The 18,621-nt window shown below is 32.8% G+C and overlaps 1 protein-coding gene across 1 annotated transcript in view; it reads right to left on the bottom strand.

The window, feature by feature from the left end:
* The window catches only part of CEP290 (centrosomal protein 290), a 99,074-nt gene that overhangs the window by 42,981 nt on the left and 37,472 nt on the right, over positions 1–18,621 (bottom strand). The window contains exons 20-26 of the mRNA XM_007449121.1: positions 15,228–15,392; positions 14,682–14,831; positions 12,980–13,095; positions 11,853–11,955; positions 11,532–11,762; positions 7,754–7,927; positions 3,536–3,647 (exon numbers count right to left, since the gene is read on the bottom strand). Coding sequence (XP_007449183.1) covers positions 3,536–3,647; positions 7,754–7,927; positions 11,532–11,762; positions 11,853–11,955; positions 12,980–13,095; positions 14,682–14,831; positions 15,228–15,392 — 1,051 coding nt within the window. The remainder of the gene's footprint in view (positions 1–3,535; positions 3,648–7,753; positions 7,928–11,531; positions 11,763–11,852; positions 11,956–12,979; positions 13,096–14,681; positions 14,832–15,227; positions 15,393–18,621) is intronic.

Below are 18,621 nucleotides of genomic sequence, written 5' to 3'. Positions count from 1 at the left end.
GTATGCTGCCTATCCTAATCTCTCTGGGATTTACATGTTTCGTCAATCAAATGATAATACAAATTATTCTTCATAGGATTACAGGCATACCTTATTTCATTGTGCTTTGCTTTATGGAGCTTTGCAAATACTGCATATTTTTGTTTTTGTTTGTTTTTAAATTGAAGGTCTGTGGCAAACAACCCTGAGTCAAGCAACTCTGTCGGTGCCATGTTTCCAACAGCATTTGCTCACTTCGTGTCTCTGTATCACACTAGTAATCCTCACAATATTTCAAACTTTTTTATTATATTTGTTATTGTATCTATGATCAGTGATCTCTGATGTTAATATTAAGACAAAATGAAGGTTCAGATGATGGCTAGCATTTTTTTAGCAATAAAGTATTTTAAAATTAAGGTGTGTACATTTTTTTTAGACATAATACTGTTGCACACTAATAGACTATAGTATAGTGTAAACATAAGTTTTATAGGTACTGGGAGACAAAAAAAATTCCTGTGACTCATTTATTGCAATATTTGTTTTGTTGTGCCAATCTGGAGCCAAACGTGCAATATGTCCAAGGTATGCCTGAACTGAAATAACAATGTAAAAGATGTAGTGTAGGAGGTGTCACATGTAGATAGTCAAAAAAGGGCAAATAAATATATTTTGTTAACTGAAAGGAGATAAACTGTATTAAGAGGCAATACAGTGAAGCAACACTACTTTGTGAATACAAGTGCAATGACTCAGAGTAAAAAAGTAAAATCTGAAGCCATGTGATTTAGGGATTTCGCCAAGTATCTTATTTAACCCTGACTTTTATTTGGCTTTTGTATACATCTAATATCAAATATTTTACTTTAAATTATTTTATCAGTTATTATACCCTTATCTCATATATGCAGTTGTATAGCTTGTCTTTGGACACAGAAGTTTGTGGTTAAATGAAAAGAGAACGAAAGCCCCCTCATTTACCATGAAAAGGCATCATGTAGGATTATCATTAGTTAGTCACCTTTTAAGAAGAGAAAACTAATACTTTTGCTTTGCATAACAGACATGCTCCAGGAAAAAAAAATTGGTAGTTTTATTTTTTTAGAGAGTCAATTAACCATATGTTCAGGGAAGTCAATTATTTTAAGGAACTAATAAGCAGTGATTTACTCTGTAAACAGTCGTAACACCAATAATGCCACCTCCTATCTTTCTAGCTTCACAAGCTTGAGTTTTATAACTGAGTTTGCTCAAAGAAATATATATATATTTGAAACTAAACAAACTGTTTTGGTGTCTGTCTCAGCTTTAAGAAGTGCTTCATTTTGTTCTGTATGTGTCTTTAAATAGTATATGATTTTAGAATAGCTGCTGCAAGCAGTGATCAAATAGCTAACAGTAATGTTACTGAAAGAAGCTAAAAGTGTTAGGAAACCATATGGTATAGAGATTCATTCAGGCAATCCTAAGCACCATGAAGGAAAGAAAAAAAAAAGTTGCAGTAAATACAGATATACCAGGAACATAAACACTCTTCTCCATTCTCTTTAGTGCTAAACTTTGATAATGAAAAGAGGCACATCACAGGGGCTGCAATAGACACTAGTCTACTCTATATTCTTGTGTTTGGAGTATCCTAGAGAGAGGGTAACAGCCCAACACCAGTCAATTCCTGCATGGAAAAAGCTAAAAAAGTGACACTTTTAAACAAAGATATAAGGGCACCAGGAAATTAAAGCTTTTAAACTTCAGTGATATATTGTGGAGTTCCAGAATTTGGAGGGAAGCTTCTCATGTCTTTGTTCAGAATTGAGGGGTTGACATTCGAACCTTGGCTTTGGAAGACAGGCAATGGTGAGGTCATTCCAAGATAAGGAAACAGCTTAAACAAAGGTATTTAAACCACCTCAGAGCTGCCTCTCCACAGGACCTTGCTGGAGGCTGTACTTCTCTGGCTTGTCACAGAGCACTACAGGATGCATTCAGTGTGCTTTTCTGGCAGCCCAGTTAACCTTTATTTTTCCTCTATAAGATTTGGACCCTGGAGCCAAACCAGGGAGCTAGCAAGAATAAGGCATGCTTGTAAAATTATAGCCATGTGCAGCTGTACAACAACAGTACTACCACTAGCAGCTGTGTTAAAGTATTTATAGAGAGAAAATTTCAGAACTAAGCTGAGTAATGTAGTGGATAAATATTTGTGAAAAAATTTAGTTTTTACTTATATTTTTCTGAGAGGGATTGAAACTGTAAGCCTCATCTGATGGAAGATATGAATAATTCACCTATGTATGTTTGAGGTTGACAGACTTGTAAAATCTTTTAAAAAATAAAGCTAGACTTTATATTAAAAAAAAAAAACTTCAGTGCTATAAAGCCATGTATCGGAGAGATTAAGGTATTTGAAAATTCAGGAATTTCTATAGGGAATTCAGCACTTATTAAAGAAACACAGGATAGAATGAACAAAGAACTTACTAAAACTGTATATAATATCCTTTTCTATATCTTAGTTAAAATGGTATCTTCTTTTGTGTAAGAGCTACATGGAAGTCAATTCACTTTTAATCTCTTAATGAATTAAAAAGTTCATTTTTAAAAGTAGCTTATTTTAGACTTCCCAATGTTAAGCCTCTCTAAGCTACATGTCTCAGTTACCAATTTAATAGTAACAGAAACTTTGAATAGCATTAGCGCTCTAAGGTCTGGAAAACAAATTAAAACATTTTATCCAAAGGGGCAAATTTATTTGAAAATTATAAAGCATAATGCTAGTGAGATAAAATTATTTAAATGTTGTGAACTAGGATAACCATTTGAAAAACTAATGGAAAATCCTAGCAGAAGCCACAAAGATTTCAATACCCTTTAAGACAATATCTCTGTTAGATGTAAATGAAGATGTTCACTGCAGCACTATAAGCAATAGCAAAAATTAGAAAAGCTAGTGATTTAATCACCCAAACACAGTAACTTACTGCATGAATATTTATAAGTATGATGAATAAAAAATGAAATATTTTGATATCTACTAAATATAGCATATAATGTTTATTATAATTTAAAGTATATATAAGCATGTATAAGGTCATACAAAAAATGATACAGTAGTGGAACTATGAGCAATATAAATTCTTCTCAAATTTTTCTGATGTTCTAGGTGATCTTTTAATTTAAAAATATAAAATGATATATTCCTAATATAACTTTATACAGTGAAAAAACTCATAATACTATAACTAAAATACAGGTATTTCAAAATTATCATCAGTCTTAATTGTTAAATGGTTCAGTACAGCTAATGCTCAGTCATACATTTTTAACATATATGATTTCATTAGAAACAAATCCAATTTAATAACTAAAAACCTAACTTTGGTAAAGGTTAGTACAAGATATTATTCATCAACTGCCTGTTAAATTAAACTGTTAGGCAGAGAGTGCATTTTTATCAAAATACTTCCTTTTTATCTGGTATAGAAAGGCACTTTAAATGAAAAATATTCACTATTAGATCTTAATCATTTTATATTATCAGAGTCATAATACTTACCTAATTTAGTTTCTTGTTCCCAGGCTTGTTCAATAGTGTGAAGTTTTTCCTTGGTAATCTCCAGTTCTTTACTTACAGACTCCATTTGTTCTTTTAGGGATGCATTTTCACACTGAATAAAATAGAAACATCACTGAGCAACTACACTGTAATTCAGATAAATACCACAGATGTGACACTGTCTGAACTTTATATAATAATCTCCTAAAGCTCACAATCTAGTTTTTTTTTAACGAATGTAGAAGTTCCTCTGCATGTAATACAAATAGACATACACATAACATATATGTTGTATACACACACATATATTATTTTAAAATAATCATCAAAACCTTGTATATCCGATATGTGGCCCTAAACTCCTGAGTATTAGCTTCTGCCATGTTCACTTTGGCCAACGTGGAGCACTCAAGAGTCTCACAATCTTCATAAACCGGTGTTTACTTCCCTCATTCATACCAAGGGTTACTGAGCATCCATAGCATGCCATCGGTGACAGGTACTGTATGTTCATGATGAAAAGAAACAGACAAACTTCTGGCCTTCATAGGCCTCACCATTTGGTGTCTGTGGATATATGTGTGGTAGGAGTCGGGGAGAGTGTGGAATGCAGCAGAATGTGAACATATAATCAAAGAAAAAAATTCACTAAACAGGTCAAGATCTAGAAAGAAACAGAGTACAAAACCAAACAATAATAAAAAGTAGCATATCCAGATAGAGTGCTTAAAGAAAGTATTAACCACTGAAGAGGTGGTATTTAAGCTGAAATTGATGGTAAGAGAAGGAGCCAATCTTGACAAGAAACCAGCCATGGAAAGAACTGATATACTACTGGTAAACCCAGATGCTCCAAAGCAGGAAAGAGTCTGGAGTATTAGAGGACTTGAACACAGTGAGCAACAATCAGAGTGAAGAGGAATAAAAAAAAAAAGTTGGAGAGATAATAGGGGGCCATACCAGGCAAGGCATGGTATGTCAAGACAAGTAACTGGAATTTAACTTAATGTATAATAGGAAATCATTTAAAGATTTAAAGGAAGAAGTTTTAACAAATCATTTGAATAAAGTGTGGAGAATAAATAAAGGGGTAAATAGAGAAATGAGAAATTAGTCAGGAAGATACTGTAAAGTCCAGATGAGAGATGACACTGGTTTAGATTACAGTTATAGCAGGGAAGATGGAGAAAAGAGGACACATAAGAATTAATTACATTTGGGTGGAAAATGATAAAGGAAAGGAATGACTAGAGAATAATTCTAAGATATCTGCCTTAACTAAATGAGTAGATAATAGTGGCATACACTGAAACAGGAACAACTATGAGAGAAATAGACATCAGGAATTAAATTTGGACACGTTAAATTAGAGATCCCCTTGAAACATGAGTTGTTAAGTAGGTAATTCCATACAGAAGAACAGAGTTCTGAGAAGTCAGGCTGGAAACATACAATGTAGGAGTTGGCACATAAGTATAATATTTTAAGCTCATTTATTCTTCATTTTAACAAATAGAATGTCTACTATGTGCCAGGTATTCTAAGCACTGGACTGCAATGGTAAACAAATTCCATCCTAAAACTTGTATTTTAATGGAGCAATTTGAAAATAAGCCAATATATAACATACTGTCAGGTAATAACCATTATGAAGAAAAATAAAACAGGGTAATGAAATTTTTTTAAAAATAAATTTATTTATTTATTTTTGGCTAGGTTGGATCCTCGTTGCTGCACACAGGCTTTCTCTAGTTGCGATGAGCAGAGGCTACTCTTCGTTGCGGTCCACGGGCTTACTCATTGTGGTGACTTCTCTTGTTGCAGAGCACCGGCTCTAGGCGCATGGGCTTCAACAGTTGTGGCGCACGGGCTTAGCTGCTCCACAGCACGTGGGATCTTCCCGGACCAGAGCTCGAACCCGTGTCCCCTGCATTAGCAGGTGGATTCTTAACCACTGCACCACCAGGGAAGTCCCGAGATTTTTTTTTTTTTTTTTAAAGGGCGATGTTATAATGAAAAGGAAGATAAGGGAATAAAACATGATTTTCTGGTAACATGCACAATTACAGCCCAGTTCCTAGGTACTGTTAATTCGTAGGGGAAAAACAAAAAAGGGCTTAAGGTGTTTTAAATATCTTGCTACCCTTTTTGCTTCTCTTACTTCCAGACTCTTTCAAAGGATAACTGTGGCCTTGCTCCATATCTCATTTTCATACCCCTGCACTGGTACTGCACCCTCATTTATTACCACTCTTAGCTCTAATATTCAATCATTCTCTCCCTTTCAGCTCTAAATTTTCTTTTCTTCTCCTCTCAAACTTCATTGGTCTCCTTATTTAAAAAAATTTTTTTGAAAAAACACAGCAAATCCTCTTCTTAATTTTACCTTAGTCCATATCTATTTCTCTTGTCTGCTATTATCAAAATTTCCATTTTTTAATTGCCTTATCACCCATTCGGTTTTTGTATTTCTTTACCACCCACTCTGTTTTTCATCTTCTAAAATTTGATTTTCATCACCTTTATTCAATCCCTGAAGTTAACATCTATTAGCTCTAACTCTGTGCCGAACAGCAGGTACGAAACCCACAAAAATGAACTAAGTAGAGTTTCTGATATCAAGAGGCTTATATTCCTGTAGAAGAGGCACACATATAAACACATATAATATGATGTGATATAAATAGCAGAACTAGGTACAAAATATAGAAATAACAGAGAGGGTGAGTTTTTTCTATAAAGAAGGATGCTACAGAAAAAAAGGTAGTGTCTGAAAAAAGTTTTGAAACATGAATAGAAATTCACTGAGCAGAAAAACTGGGAGAGGAGGAAGGGCTTTCTAAACAAAGAAAACTGCATGTACAGAAGAACATACGAAACACTGTGGTGGAGAAAACTGGTAGTTCACTTTCTAAAACATTAATTGTGAAACTCCTTAGAATGTCACAGTAGATGACATGAGTTACATGCGGGCTAATCACAAAAGTCACTTATTCTTTAAGTGACTGGCAACTTTTGAGAGGTTTTAAGCAAGGGAAGGACATGGTCAGATGAAGGTTTAGAATGATCACTTTGGTGGCAGCAAGGATGATACAACACTGGAGGTAATGGTATGGGTAATGGTTACCACAGTAAAGATAATAAAGAATAAAACTAAGACATTGCCAATAGAGAGGGACATATATTCAGAATTATAACTGAGATACAGGAAGTAAAGGAGAGAAAAGGATACAATACAGAGACAAAAGTTTTTAAGGTTTGAGTAGAGATGAAAAATATTATCTGGGAAAATAAATTTTAAAAGTTGAAAATTACTCATTGATGTGCTATCTGCAGGAGATTTCTTATCTGATTGTCTAATGCTAGAGAAGAAAAGACAACAGACATGAAGGATGGGAAAAAATAAATTTTTATCACACTTAAATATTTAGAATTTTCCATAAAAATTAACATAATCATCTCTCTTCAAAAATAATAAAAAGTAAACTGATCATGATTATTTCTGGTTAATATTAATAAATAATGACTCAGATAATTTTGTAGGAGTCATTGAAAGCTATTCAGAATGTTTCCTTGAACGTGTCCCCCTAAGCAAGTGAGAGCTTTTGAACCAAAAGAATTATATCTCCTTCCATTCCAATGAGAGGATCAAAAAAGAGAATGAACCAGAAGACATAAGCCTTTATTTTTCATAAAGGTAAACAAAATCAGGAGCTTGTTTTGCCTGCTGTAAAAGGTACGAAGGTTGAGTGGCTAGAAGACAATTACAAAGGGTCTGGGCCACATTCATAGACTCCTTTAATTAAACTAATGATACTCCATCCTATTCTTCTCTCTCTCTACAGTAAGAAAGGATAGGGATTTGCAGAACTCATCCAAGGTCCAGGAAGAACCATGGATATCTCATCTACTTTCTGCTACATCCACCCCAAAGAGCCATGGACCATGAGGGAATAATTTACACTGGGATCAGGGCAAGAGAAAGGAATGGGTACTTAATAATGCTTCCTCTTCTGACTACATTATCTTATCTGTTCCATGTTCTTTTTTCTTTTTTAAGTACCTGATGGAAAGAGATTTCATTCAGCTAAATCATACAAGTGGGCTAAGGAAGATAACCTGGAAGAAGTCATCCAGAAGTCATTTTGCACCTATAGATAAGATATCACCAAAGAAGAATGGCTAAAATCACAAGGTTTAAGGATCACACATACTTACCTCTAGGTGTTCCAAGTTATCTGTTCTTTGAACAAGCATATTATCTTTTTGCAAGATGTCTCTGTACTTAGCAGTCAGTTCATTGTATTGTTTATTGGCCAATGCTAGTTCAGACAGAGAGACACTATTATCTATAACTTTTTGGAGTGCCGCAATCTTGAAAACAGCCATTTCCTATGTAAATAAAGATACACTGAATTAAGGTGGTGTATTATTTTCTGGTAAAGGCACTAGCCACTTATAAGGATAAGATAAGATAGCTGAAAGCAAAACAGATTTTAGAATAATTTAAAAAATTAGATTTCTCAAGTAAGAATTGCATATATTGCATATATTACAATATATTACAATAACTATTACTTTCATACAAGAAATAATATTTGGAAATTTTAAATCATAATAAAAATAAAGTGAATCCTTTTATAACTCCTGTCATAGTTAAATGAAATTCAGTTAATTTGAGAAACACGTAATGTACAGCAGCAAAAAAACATAACACTTAGAATATATCTTTGGATGGCTTTTCTAAATTTCGTAAGATTAAAAAAAAAACTTGTCTTTTGAAGGGCAAAATTTGCATCATCACAGGTAACATTTCCAACTTTGCTATTTCTGCTTATTTATAATTAATAACAAACTAGCTTTATAATAAAAGAAGATTTTTTGTTTACAGGAAAGAAACATTATTTAGGGGAAAAAAACTCTGCATCATAGCTATCTGTAACAAATAATATCAAAGGCTTTAAATTACTTGGTTCATCTCCAACTCTAGCTACAGAGCTATACAGAGCTATAAGAGTCACTACTCAAAGACACTGTATTAACACCAAAAAGAAATGACTGAACATAAAACCAAATTTATGAAGTGCGGAAGATAAAGAATTTATCACTGCAGTGCCCTGGGTTCAATCCCCGGTTGGGGAACTACGATCCCGCAAGCTGCGCGGCTTGGCAAAAAAATTTAAAAAATAAAAAAATTTTAAAAAAATAAAAAGAATTTATGATTATAATTCATTCTGAAGTAGAGTAATGAGGGGAAAATATTTGTAATAGTGCTTCAGATCTCATTTTGAAAACTTCTCTATATAAATAAATACACCCTAGTCTACCTTACCCTTGGGATTCAGTTTCACTTTTGCTTTGTGGTGAGGGAGATCATGTTTCCCATCCTTAAAAATATCCCTTTTTTTGGCTTTCCAATTGTTGCAAAAACAAACAAAAAATCCAGGTTGAACAATCAGGTTGAAGAGGAAGAAGATTCTAGTTCTTTCTTCCCTTCTATCTCAAACACTAGCTATATTTGTAATACTCTAAGAAAAGTACATTCTACAAAATCTAAGACAAAATAAAACAAGAACATTCCGTATTGAAAATAGGTTTATTAGCATGACAATTTCACCCATTACTATATTTAAAAGGGGGTGGCAAGGAACTCAAGTTCATTTTAATTTTACTTTGAATTCTTCTATTTACATGCTCCTATGTAAATTTAGACATGTCATATGAACATATACATGCTTAAATAAGGTCTGATCACACGTAAAGCAAGGTGCAGAAGAGTCACATGGCATGCAACTTTTTGTGTCTTTGTTAATAACTTGCAAAAGGAAACATTAGAAGGATTATCAGTTACCTAAAGGTGGAAGGATGAAGTAGAATGAAGTGAAAGGTACAAGGACAGACGTAAGATTTCTCTGCTGACATCTTTTGTACATGTAAATGTTTTACATATTCAAATTTAATTTTTTAAAAAGTTACCCCTAAAACTGAAAACAAATGTAAAATAAATGAACCTAACTATATAGCAATTGTATAGCATAACCACACAAAGAGGAGAATTACTTCAAGTCACTATAGAATATGTTACCATGACGATACATCCTTAGTGAGAGATATTCTAAAGAAAATAAGAACTGTAAAAAAACTTTATATCTAGTAGCACTGGTATTGTTATTGTTAATACCAATACAAGATTATTGTTTTCAAATTAATGTATGAATATTGTAGTATAAAACAAATAATTATTTTAATGTTATTTTAATAGAGATTTCTGTGTTAAAAAAATAAAGTACAAAATCAAAGGTTAGTAAAAACTCCATACTCTTACTTACCCTAAAATGTTAAATTTGAATTAAAAATAACAATATGAACTCATGATTTAAATCTATACATATTTTCCTAACTGGACTAGTAGCAATTATACTCCAAGAGCAATGACATCTAGGACCAGTTTTTGGTATCTAAATGCTGTCCCCACTAAAATGAACCAGGGCTCTTTAGAGAAATGACTTATTCCAAGCCTGCCTAAGAAGTATACAAGGTACATCTTGGACATACGTTGTTCCAGAAAACAAACTAAGCTTTGCAGCTTGGTTCAAAGACTAACGTATTTCTGTCAAATAGGATACAAGAACCTTCTTTAAAGGGCTCTCACTGGCCAAAGTCGAGACAAAAGAATAATGACTACACCTGAGTAAAACACACTGAATATTTAAAAGTGTGTGAGTCTGTTATGATACTTAAAGAAGAGAAAGCTGGAGGGTGCAGTGGGTGGGAGGGAATAGGCAGAAGCAGACTACACAAACTCTGTATTCTGAAAAATGGTCATTAAAAGGAAAGCATGACCAGTTTTTATCTTGCCTTTCTAGTTAGGAACCATACTTCAAGACAACCAAAGAGCTTGGGCTAATGAGGAGAAGCTCTTTATTTTATAAAGAATACCTGGTAGTAAATGAAGAGAACATAATATAATTAGAAAATCATGATTTTTGCAACTCTTAATGATTGGGTCAGGCAACAATGATCACCAGGGGACACTAAAACCATTAGGAGAATTGATGAAGAACTGGTTATTTGCATGGTATCAAAATATCACCAAAGAATTAACTAAATCACTTAATAATAGAGATATATGGCTGTCTCCCCCTTAACAAAGTAATCAATCATGAAACATGGGACTACCAGACATTCCATCTCTTGAAGTGATACACTATAAAGTATTACTTATAAAGTACAAAACATTACTTATGAAGTGTTCTTGCCAAAAATGTTTAACCTTAATATAACCAAGGCTTCAAAGCTAACTTTTAGTAAATGCAATGGATATAGGAACAAGTAAAATTATGAAAGAAAATAATCAGATAAATATTCATTATTTTTCAGAGAGAGGAGGAAAAAAGGGGGGGAGATTCTATATTAAAAAGACTTAGGACACGTAACATCTAAATACAATGCAGGGTCCTTGACTGGATCCTAGGACAACTGAGGAAATGTGAATATGATCTGGACGTTAGATAATATAAGGTATTGTCAATTTTGTTAAGTGTGATTAAGTTATTGTGGTTATGTAAACAGAAAAAGACTCTTTTAGAGATGCACACTAAAATATTTAGGGGAGAAATGTCTGCAATTAAAATATTCTTACAAAAAACAGATGAAGCCAATTACAGTGGAATGTTAATAAATGTTAACTATTAATCCAGGTGATGGGTATTCATCATACTATCCTTTCTTTTTTTTTTTTTTTTTTTTTGGTACGCGGGCCTCTCACTGTTGTGGCCTCTCCCGTTGCGGAGCACAGGCTACTGATGCGCAGGCTCAGCGGCCATGGCTCAGCCGCCTAGCTGCTCCACGGCATGTGGGATCTTCCTGGACCGGGGCACGAATCCGTGTCCCCTGCATCAGCAGGCGTACTCTCAACCACTGCACCACCAGGGAATCCCTATCCTTTCTTCTTAACGTTTGAAAAATTTCAGAGTTGAAAAAAAATCAGACGTACCTTAAAACGTTGCAAACGTCCAATTTTTTCACCAACTTCAGCCTCCATTGATATCAATTCATTCTTCTGTTTCCAATTTTCTTTTCTAAGTTGTCTCTCCACTTCTACTAAAGTAGTATATTGCCTTATGAGTGACTTTTCATTCACTTGTAAGACTGTGATCTTTCTGCTATTTTCTGAAAGGGTTTTTTTCATTTCATCTGAATCCATCTGAAGAGCACTGAGCAAATTCTGCACAAAGTCACATTTATATTACTTGTTAAATCTAGCTATCTTAGTTTGTACAGTATTGTATATTGATTTTAAAAGTGCTTTACTTACATTATATTCTTTTATTTTTATAGCATCTTGTTGTATTTGATCCTCAAGTTTTCTCTTTTCCTCTTTCATTGTTTCAGATTCTGTTTTCCAGGTCTCCTTTTCACTTAAAAAAATAAAAATGACAATACAGTAAATCTAATAAAATATTTAACTATAGGAAAAGATAGCTATAGATTATGGAAATTCAGTTTCTATGAAATAAGAGAAATCATAACTAGTCAATATCTGATAACATAAGTAGAAATTCCACTTGAAAGGATTTTTCCTGAAAGTTATATTTTTATTTAATAAATGAAAGGTAAAGAAATTATTTTACCAAATTATTTTCATTAATCTACAAATTATTACTCTACAATTGTTACAATATAACAATTGCAGCCTACCCAGACCTGCAATCTGCTTGGCATAAACCAATTATGATGTCAGCATTCTCTTTGAACTGAATGATTCAAACCTGGACATATGACTTGGACAGCCAATTAACCCAATTCTGACTAATGAGATCTAAGTCTGCCAGGAGCCTCTGGAAAAAATTTCATGTAAAAATAAAAAGCTATGTGAAAAAAAAAAATGCCCCTCTTCTTCAATGGTCATGGTCCCATCCTCCTTGAACTCCTTCCTTCAGCTATTTTATAACAAACATAGGAGATAATATGACCTATACTATAAGACTCCCAAACATGACCTACTCTATAATTAGCTTTGGTTTTCTTGTTAGATCAAATCGTAGTCACTCTTAGTGTATTCTAACTATTACTAAGGATATTAGTCCATTGGTACAGATGAGATGGCAGAGAGACATAAGCACAAACAGGTTAGTTCCCCATGAAAATATATGAATGATGACGGTGATGAAGAACCATGCTAACAGCTGACATTTATAAACAGTTCATATGTGCTATAATATTCACAAAATGCTCATATCTGGGCATTTTCACATAATTCATTTAAGTTTCATAATAACCCTATGAAAAAGTATTACTATCACAGAATTTTATAGATAAGGAAGTAAGAAGGTGAAGAGGCAGGAAGAAAAAGTAAAAGAAAATATCTAAATACTTTTTGTTACTTAGCTTTAACACGAATATTCTTCAATTATATTTATAAAGTTTTGCTAACACCTATACCTTAGGTATTCTTTATATAATAAGCTTTGTTGATGACGAATTACTGCGAATTTTCTGTTATAGTCTTCAAGAGAATCTTCTAAATTCTTTAACTTATTTTCTTTATATTCTAGTTCCTAAAAATTGGTTTAAAAATGAGAATGAAAAAAGCATCAGGATATATTTTAAATTTGAAGGTATAAATTCATATTCTGACAAAATTATAGAAAAATATACAAAAGATAATAGCAAATCCATAAGCAGCACAGGTCATTTCTATGATTATTCTGAACACCTTATGGCATATGGAATGAGGTAATATGTGTAAATGAGAAGTGCTATGAAACAGATAAAATTATTTTCATCATACAGAATAGTTACAGTAACCATACAAATGATCAGATACAGTGGTTACAAACTTACCTTTAGCCACTCAGTCCCACATACCCTTTAGTGAACATATGCATTCATAGGTCCAGTCAAATTGTCGTTTCCAATTATTTCTTTTTGAAGATGAAGAAACTTGAGACTTAGAAAGATCAAGTAACTTACTCAACATTAAAAAACTCATTAATACTACCCTTGGTAACCATTTTCTAAGCACACATGCCAAGCTCAGTGCCAGGTGCTTTACATATTGCAGATCTAACACTTGCAGTCAGGTCTGGCTGACTCCAAAGACCTTGCTACTTCTATCACTCTATGCTGCCTTAGGATTGGGAGTCCAAGTACTTGTTTTGCCACTTTGAACAGGTTTGCAGATTCCAAATTGGTTCTCTAATCTACCACAATGCTTCTCATGTGTTTTTTATATAAAGATGAAAAAATGAATCTTATCACAAATAACATGACAATGCAATACTTCTATCACTTATTGACAATGTTCCTGTATTGAAGAATAAATTCATGAAGAATGCTAAAATTATAAATTTAAAAGTAATGACATAACATGAATTATAATGTTCTAATAAGTAAATTCTAATACTCAAAAAATGATTAATTAATATAATACACAAATACAAGCATCTGATAATCATAACTCAAGTATATTCACAAATGGATTATTTAGGAAAGGGAAACAGCAGTGCTTATAATCAAAAATTGACTTTCATTGATTCTGATTTTTGTGATTATATTTGCAATGTATGTGATATTACAGGTATTCACACTCAAATGAAATAATGAAAAGCATCTCTCATTACGCCATTCATAATGACTGTAATATAGACAGCAAAACTGAGAAACAAACACAAGGCAAGCAGTATCCTTTCTAATCTGCTAACAGATTAACTAATACCTTACAGGGTAAAGGGAAGAAAGAGATAAAAGACAATTTTGTTTAAAAGTTTCTTCTTGTAGTTAACACACAAAAAAAGGAACGATTCCAATCACTACACAAAAAGCTGTGTCAGATTTTATTCATGTGAATTGCTTTTCCAACCAGCAATAAATAAAAGAGCTCACCTTATTTATACATTACTATCTCATAGTAGCTGCATGTTATTCTATCTGTCAATCATATATTTCATATGAATGGCACGCATGCTTCTCATTCAGATGAATGGAATAAACTGCTTTTATTCATAACATTCCATCTAATATCAAAATCATTAAAAAAACATTTCACTGTTAATATTCTAAGAACGCAAAGGAATATATGATGATTAAATTATAAAACATACTATCAACTATTTTTGTTACTCACATATAAAATTTTCAGTACCTGTAAGATATGTATTAAATATTCATTCTGAGAATTAATGATATTGGCACTAGATGGTGCTACCCCATCAGGTAAGTCTACTCCTTTAAACACAACATTTGATCCTTCTGATTGTCGTAAAAGACTGGTCTCTTTTTCAAGATGATCTATCTGCAAACGAACAGTTCAGAAATGAGACACTCATCTCTTACACCCAAAGAAAGACACATTTAAAAGCAGTAACTAACACTTCCTACTGAATATCTTGAACAAGCAGATATACGAATGCTCTGCCAAGTATTAATTAAAGTATAATTTAATTTATAATTACTACTACTTAGAAATGTCTAGGAATATATTTAGAATTTTTGTATCCTTTTATGTTATATGGTACTTATTTTTCCACTAATTTAATTTAAAAAATTCAAACAGAAGCTTTCCGAATGTTGAAAGAATTCATTCAAGGGGCATTTTCTCATAAAATAGTCATTTAAAAAAAATTAAATATTTCACATTAAATCTTTATTCATATGCTTAGCATTTTCTTTTATATAATAAAATTCTCACCTTTAAATTTGCTTTTGTCAACTGCTGAGAATAATTTATAGCCTCCTTCCGAGATTCCCTGAGCTCCTGTCTTAATTCTTCATTCCTTCCAGTAAGTTGATCAACTTGGGCTTTTAAATGCAGATTGGCATCAAATATTCCTTCTGCATTCTTTGATTCTATAGCCTAATATATTTAAATTATATAGAAGAAATGTGAAGAAAAACACTAAAGTCATAGTAAAAAATCTATGTTTAAATAAAATTCACATTTAAGCATTTTACTATTCCCATGTATAATAAAATATACCAAATCTATCTCTTATTTATAAATTTAAATTGATAAAATACCAGTTTAACCTACAACAGTATTACCAAGCATACTAACCACTTCATTCTAACAATTAACAATGTCTAGCTAATCCAAATAGACTGGTAGATCAGAAAAACAACTAGACAGGAACAATATGACTAGGGTTCAAATATTAACCAATCTCTTATTTGCTGGGCAAGTGACTTGAAATTCCTTATACCTTAGCTTCCTTAACTCCAAAGAAGAGGAAATAATGTTAGCTCTGTCAACTTCACAAGGTTTTTATACAGTCAAAATGAGATAATTTATATGTAAATGCTTTGAAACCATGAAGCATCTGAATTTAAAGCATGAGCAAAGGAATGAAATAACTACTACATTTAATTAATTAAATTTTTCATTGCTTCCTCTCCAGTTGAAGCATACATAATAACAAAGGCAAAGTATGATAAAACAGTGTTATCCAAGAGTGCTGGATAAGCAAAAATAATCTGTCAAATATTAAAATACTATCCAAGAGGATTCACTGCTCCTAATTCCCCAATAACGGCATATATAAATATACCTACCCCCATGTACACATATACACAATACATACGTACCAATAGATCTGGACTTTACGGAACAAAACTGTTAAATGCAAAGTAAAGCTTCAGAAATGAAGGCAGAAGACAAAGAAAGTAAGATGAGTAAAATCATATGTAATATCCTATTCAGGAGGGTGATCTGGGATTTAACTCAAGGCAGTAGGTCTGTAAGAGTAAGCCTTTACCCTAAGGAGATGAGAGCAGGCCATGTGGAGTAATAATTTATACTAATTCAAAGGGGAGAGCAGAAAGAAGTAGGCAGAAGGAGGTATTCTGCCAGATGACAAAGTAGTCTAGTTAGTTGTCTTGCTGAAAAATAGCAACATGTTATCTATAAATCCTTGTGGTAAAATGAGATTGAATCAGACGGTGATTAGGAGCCCTGAAAAACACCCTATAGCAATAGAAGGTGAACTTAAGTGCAGAAGCTAGAATTATCTGATCTAAAGTGTCATTGATTCTGATGATTTCTTAGAGGACGTACTGTTAGGTCATTCAGATGGGGCATATCAATCAGAAAAAAAAATGATAACCCAGAAGAGAAGCAGACAAAATAGATGGAAACAAGAATCCTAGGAAGGCCACAGGCTGTCAATTAAAATAAAAAAACTTAAAAAATAAATAAATAAAAATTAAAAAACGTAGAATCTTTCTGGGCTATTATTCTGTTTCTATTTGGTCACTAAATAGAGTTTCCCTTGTAGAACAGAGTTTGATCTGAGTATTAGTAGTGGGTAGCATCACAGACAAAGGATGTTCACATAAGAAAGTATGAAGAATCATTTTAGATACTTAAAATAGTGGAGAAAAAACAAAGTCACCAACCAGAGAAGAAAAGTCAGAATTATAAAGGGATACATAGGGAAAAAAGGGAATCTAAAGGGTTTCATAAATTTTGTTCAATGATTTTCTACCTCAGAAAGATTTTAACATACTAGTGTCACTCTCTGCTAATAAAACGGTATTATTATAAAAAAAAAAATTCCAGGCAAATGGGAATCAAAAGACAGCTGGAGTAGCAATACTCATATCAGATAAAATAGACTTTAAAACAAAGAATGTGACAAGAGATAAGGAAGGACACCACATAATGATAAAGGGATTAATCCAAGAAGTAGATATAACAATTAGAAATATATATGCACCCAAAATAGGAGCACCTCAATACATAAGGCAACAGCTAACAGCTATAAAAGAGGAAATCGAGAGTAACACAATAATAGTGAGGGACTTAAACACCTCACTTCACCAATGGACAGATAATCCAGACAGGAAATTAATAAGGAAACACAAGCTTTAAATGACACAATAGACCAGTTAGATTTAATTGATGTAGGACATTCTATCCAAAAACATCAGATTACACTTTCTTCTCAAGTGCACACAGAACATTCTCCAGGATGGATCACATCTTGGGTCACAAATCAAGCCTCAGTAAATTTAAGGAAACTGAAATCATATCAAACATCTTTTCTGGCCACAATACTATGAGATTAGAAGTCAATTACAAGGAAAAAAACATAAAAAACACAAACACATGGAGGCTAAACAATATGTCACTAAATAACCAAGAGATCACTGAAGAAATCAAAGAGGAAATCAAAAAATACCTAGAGACAAATGACAATGAAAACACGATGATCCAAAAGCTATGGGATGCAGCAAAAACAGTTCTAAGTGGGAATTTTAGAGCAATACAATTCTACCCCAAGAAACAAGAAAAATCTCAAATAAACAATCTAACTTTACACCTAAAGGAACTAGAGAAAGAAGAACAAACAAAACCGAAAGTTAGTAGAATGAAAGAAATCACAAAGATTAGAGGAGAAATCAATGAAACAGAAACAAAGAAAACAATAGCAAAGATCAATAAAACTAAAAGCTGGTTCTTTAAGAAGATAAAATTGATAGACCTTTAGCCAGACTCATCAAGAAAAAGAGGGAGAGGACTCAAATCAATAAAATTAGAAATGAAAATGGAGAAGTTACAACTGACACCGTAGAAATACAAAGCATCTTAAGAGACTACTACAAGCAACTCTATGCCAATAAAATGGACAACCTTGAAGAAACAGACAAATTCTTAGAAAGGTATAACCTTCCAAGACTGAACCAGGAAGAAATAGAAAATATGAACCGACCAATCACAAGCACTGAAATTGAAACTGTGATTAAAAATCTTCCAACAAACAAAAGTTCCAGGACCAGATGGCTTCACAGGTGAACTCTACCAAACATTTAGAGAAGAGCTAACACCAATTTTCTCAAACTCTTCCAAAAAATTGAAGAAGGAACATCCCCAAACTCATTCTATGAGGCTATCATCACCCTGATACCAAAACCAGACAAAGATACTACAAAAAAAGAAAATTACAGACCAATATCACTGATGAACATAGATGCAAAAATCCTCAACAAAACACTAGCAAACAGAATCCAACAACACATTAAAAGGCTCATACACCATGATCAAGTGGGATTTATCCAGGGTATGCAAGGATTCTTCAATATATGCA

Source organism: Lipotes vexillifer, unplaced genomic scaffold, assembly GCF_000442215.2.
Source record: "Lipotes vexillifer unplaced genomic scaffold, Lipotes_vexillifer_v1.1 scaffold415, whole genome shotgun sequence".
NCBI classification, from domain to species: Eukaryota; Metazoa; Chordata; class Mammalia; order Artiodactyla; family Lipotidae; genus Lipotes; species Lipotes vexillifer.
The sequence above is the reverse complement of the archived record's forward strand: the minus strand, read 5'-3'. Positions and strand labels throughout refer to the sequence as shown.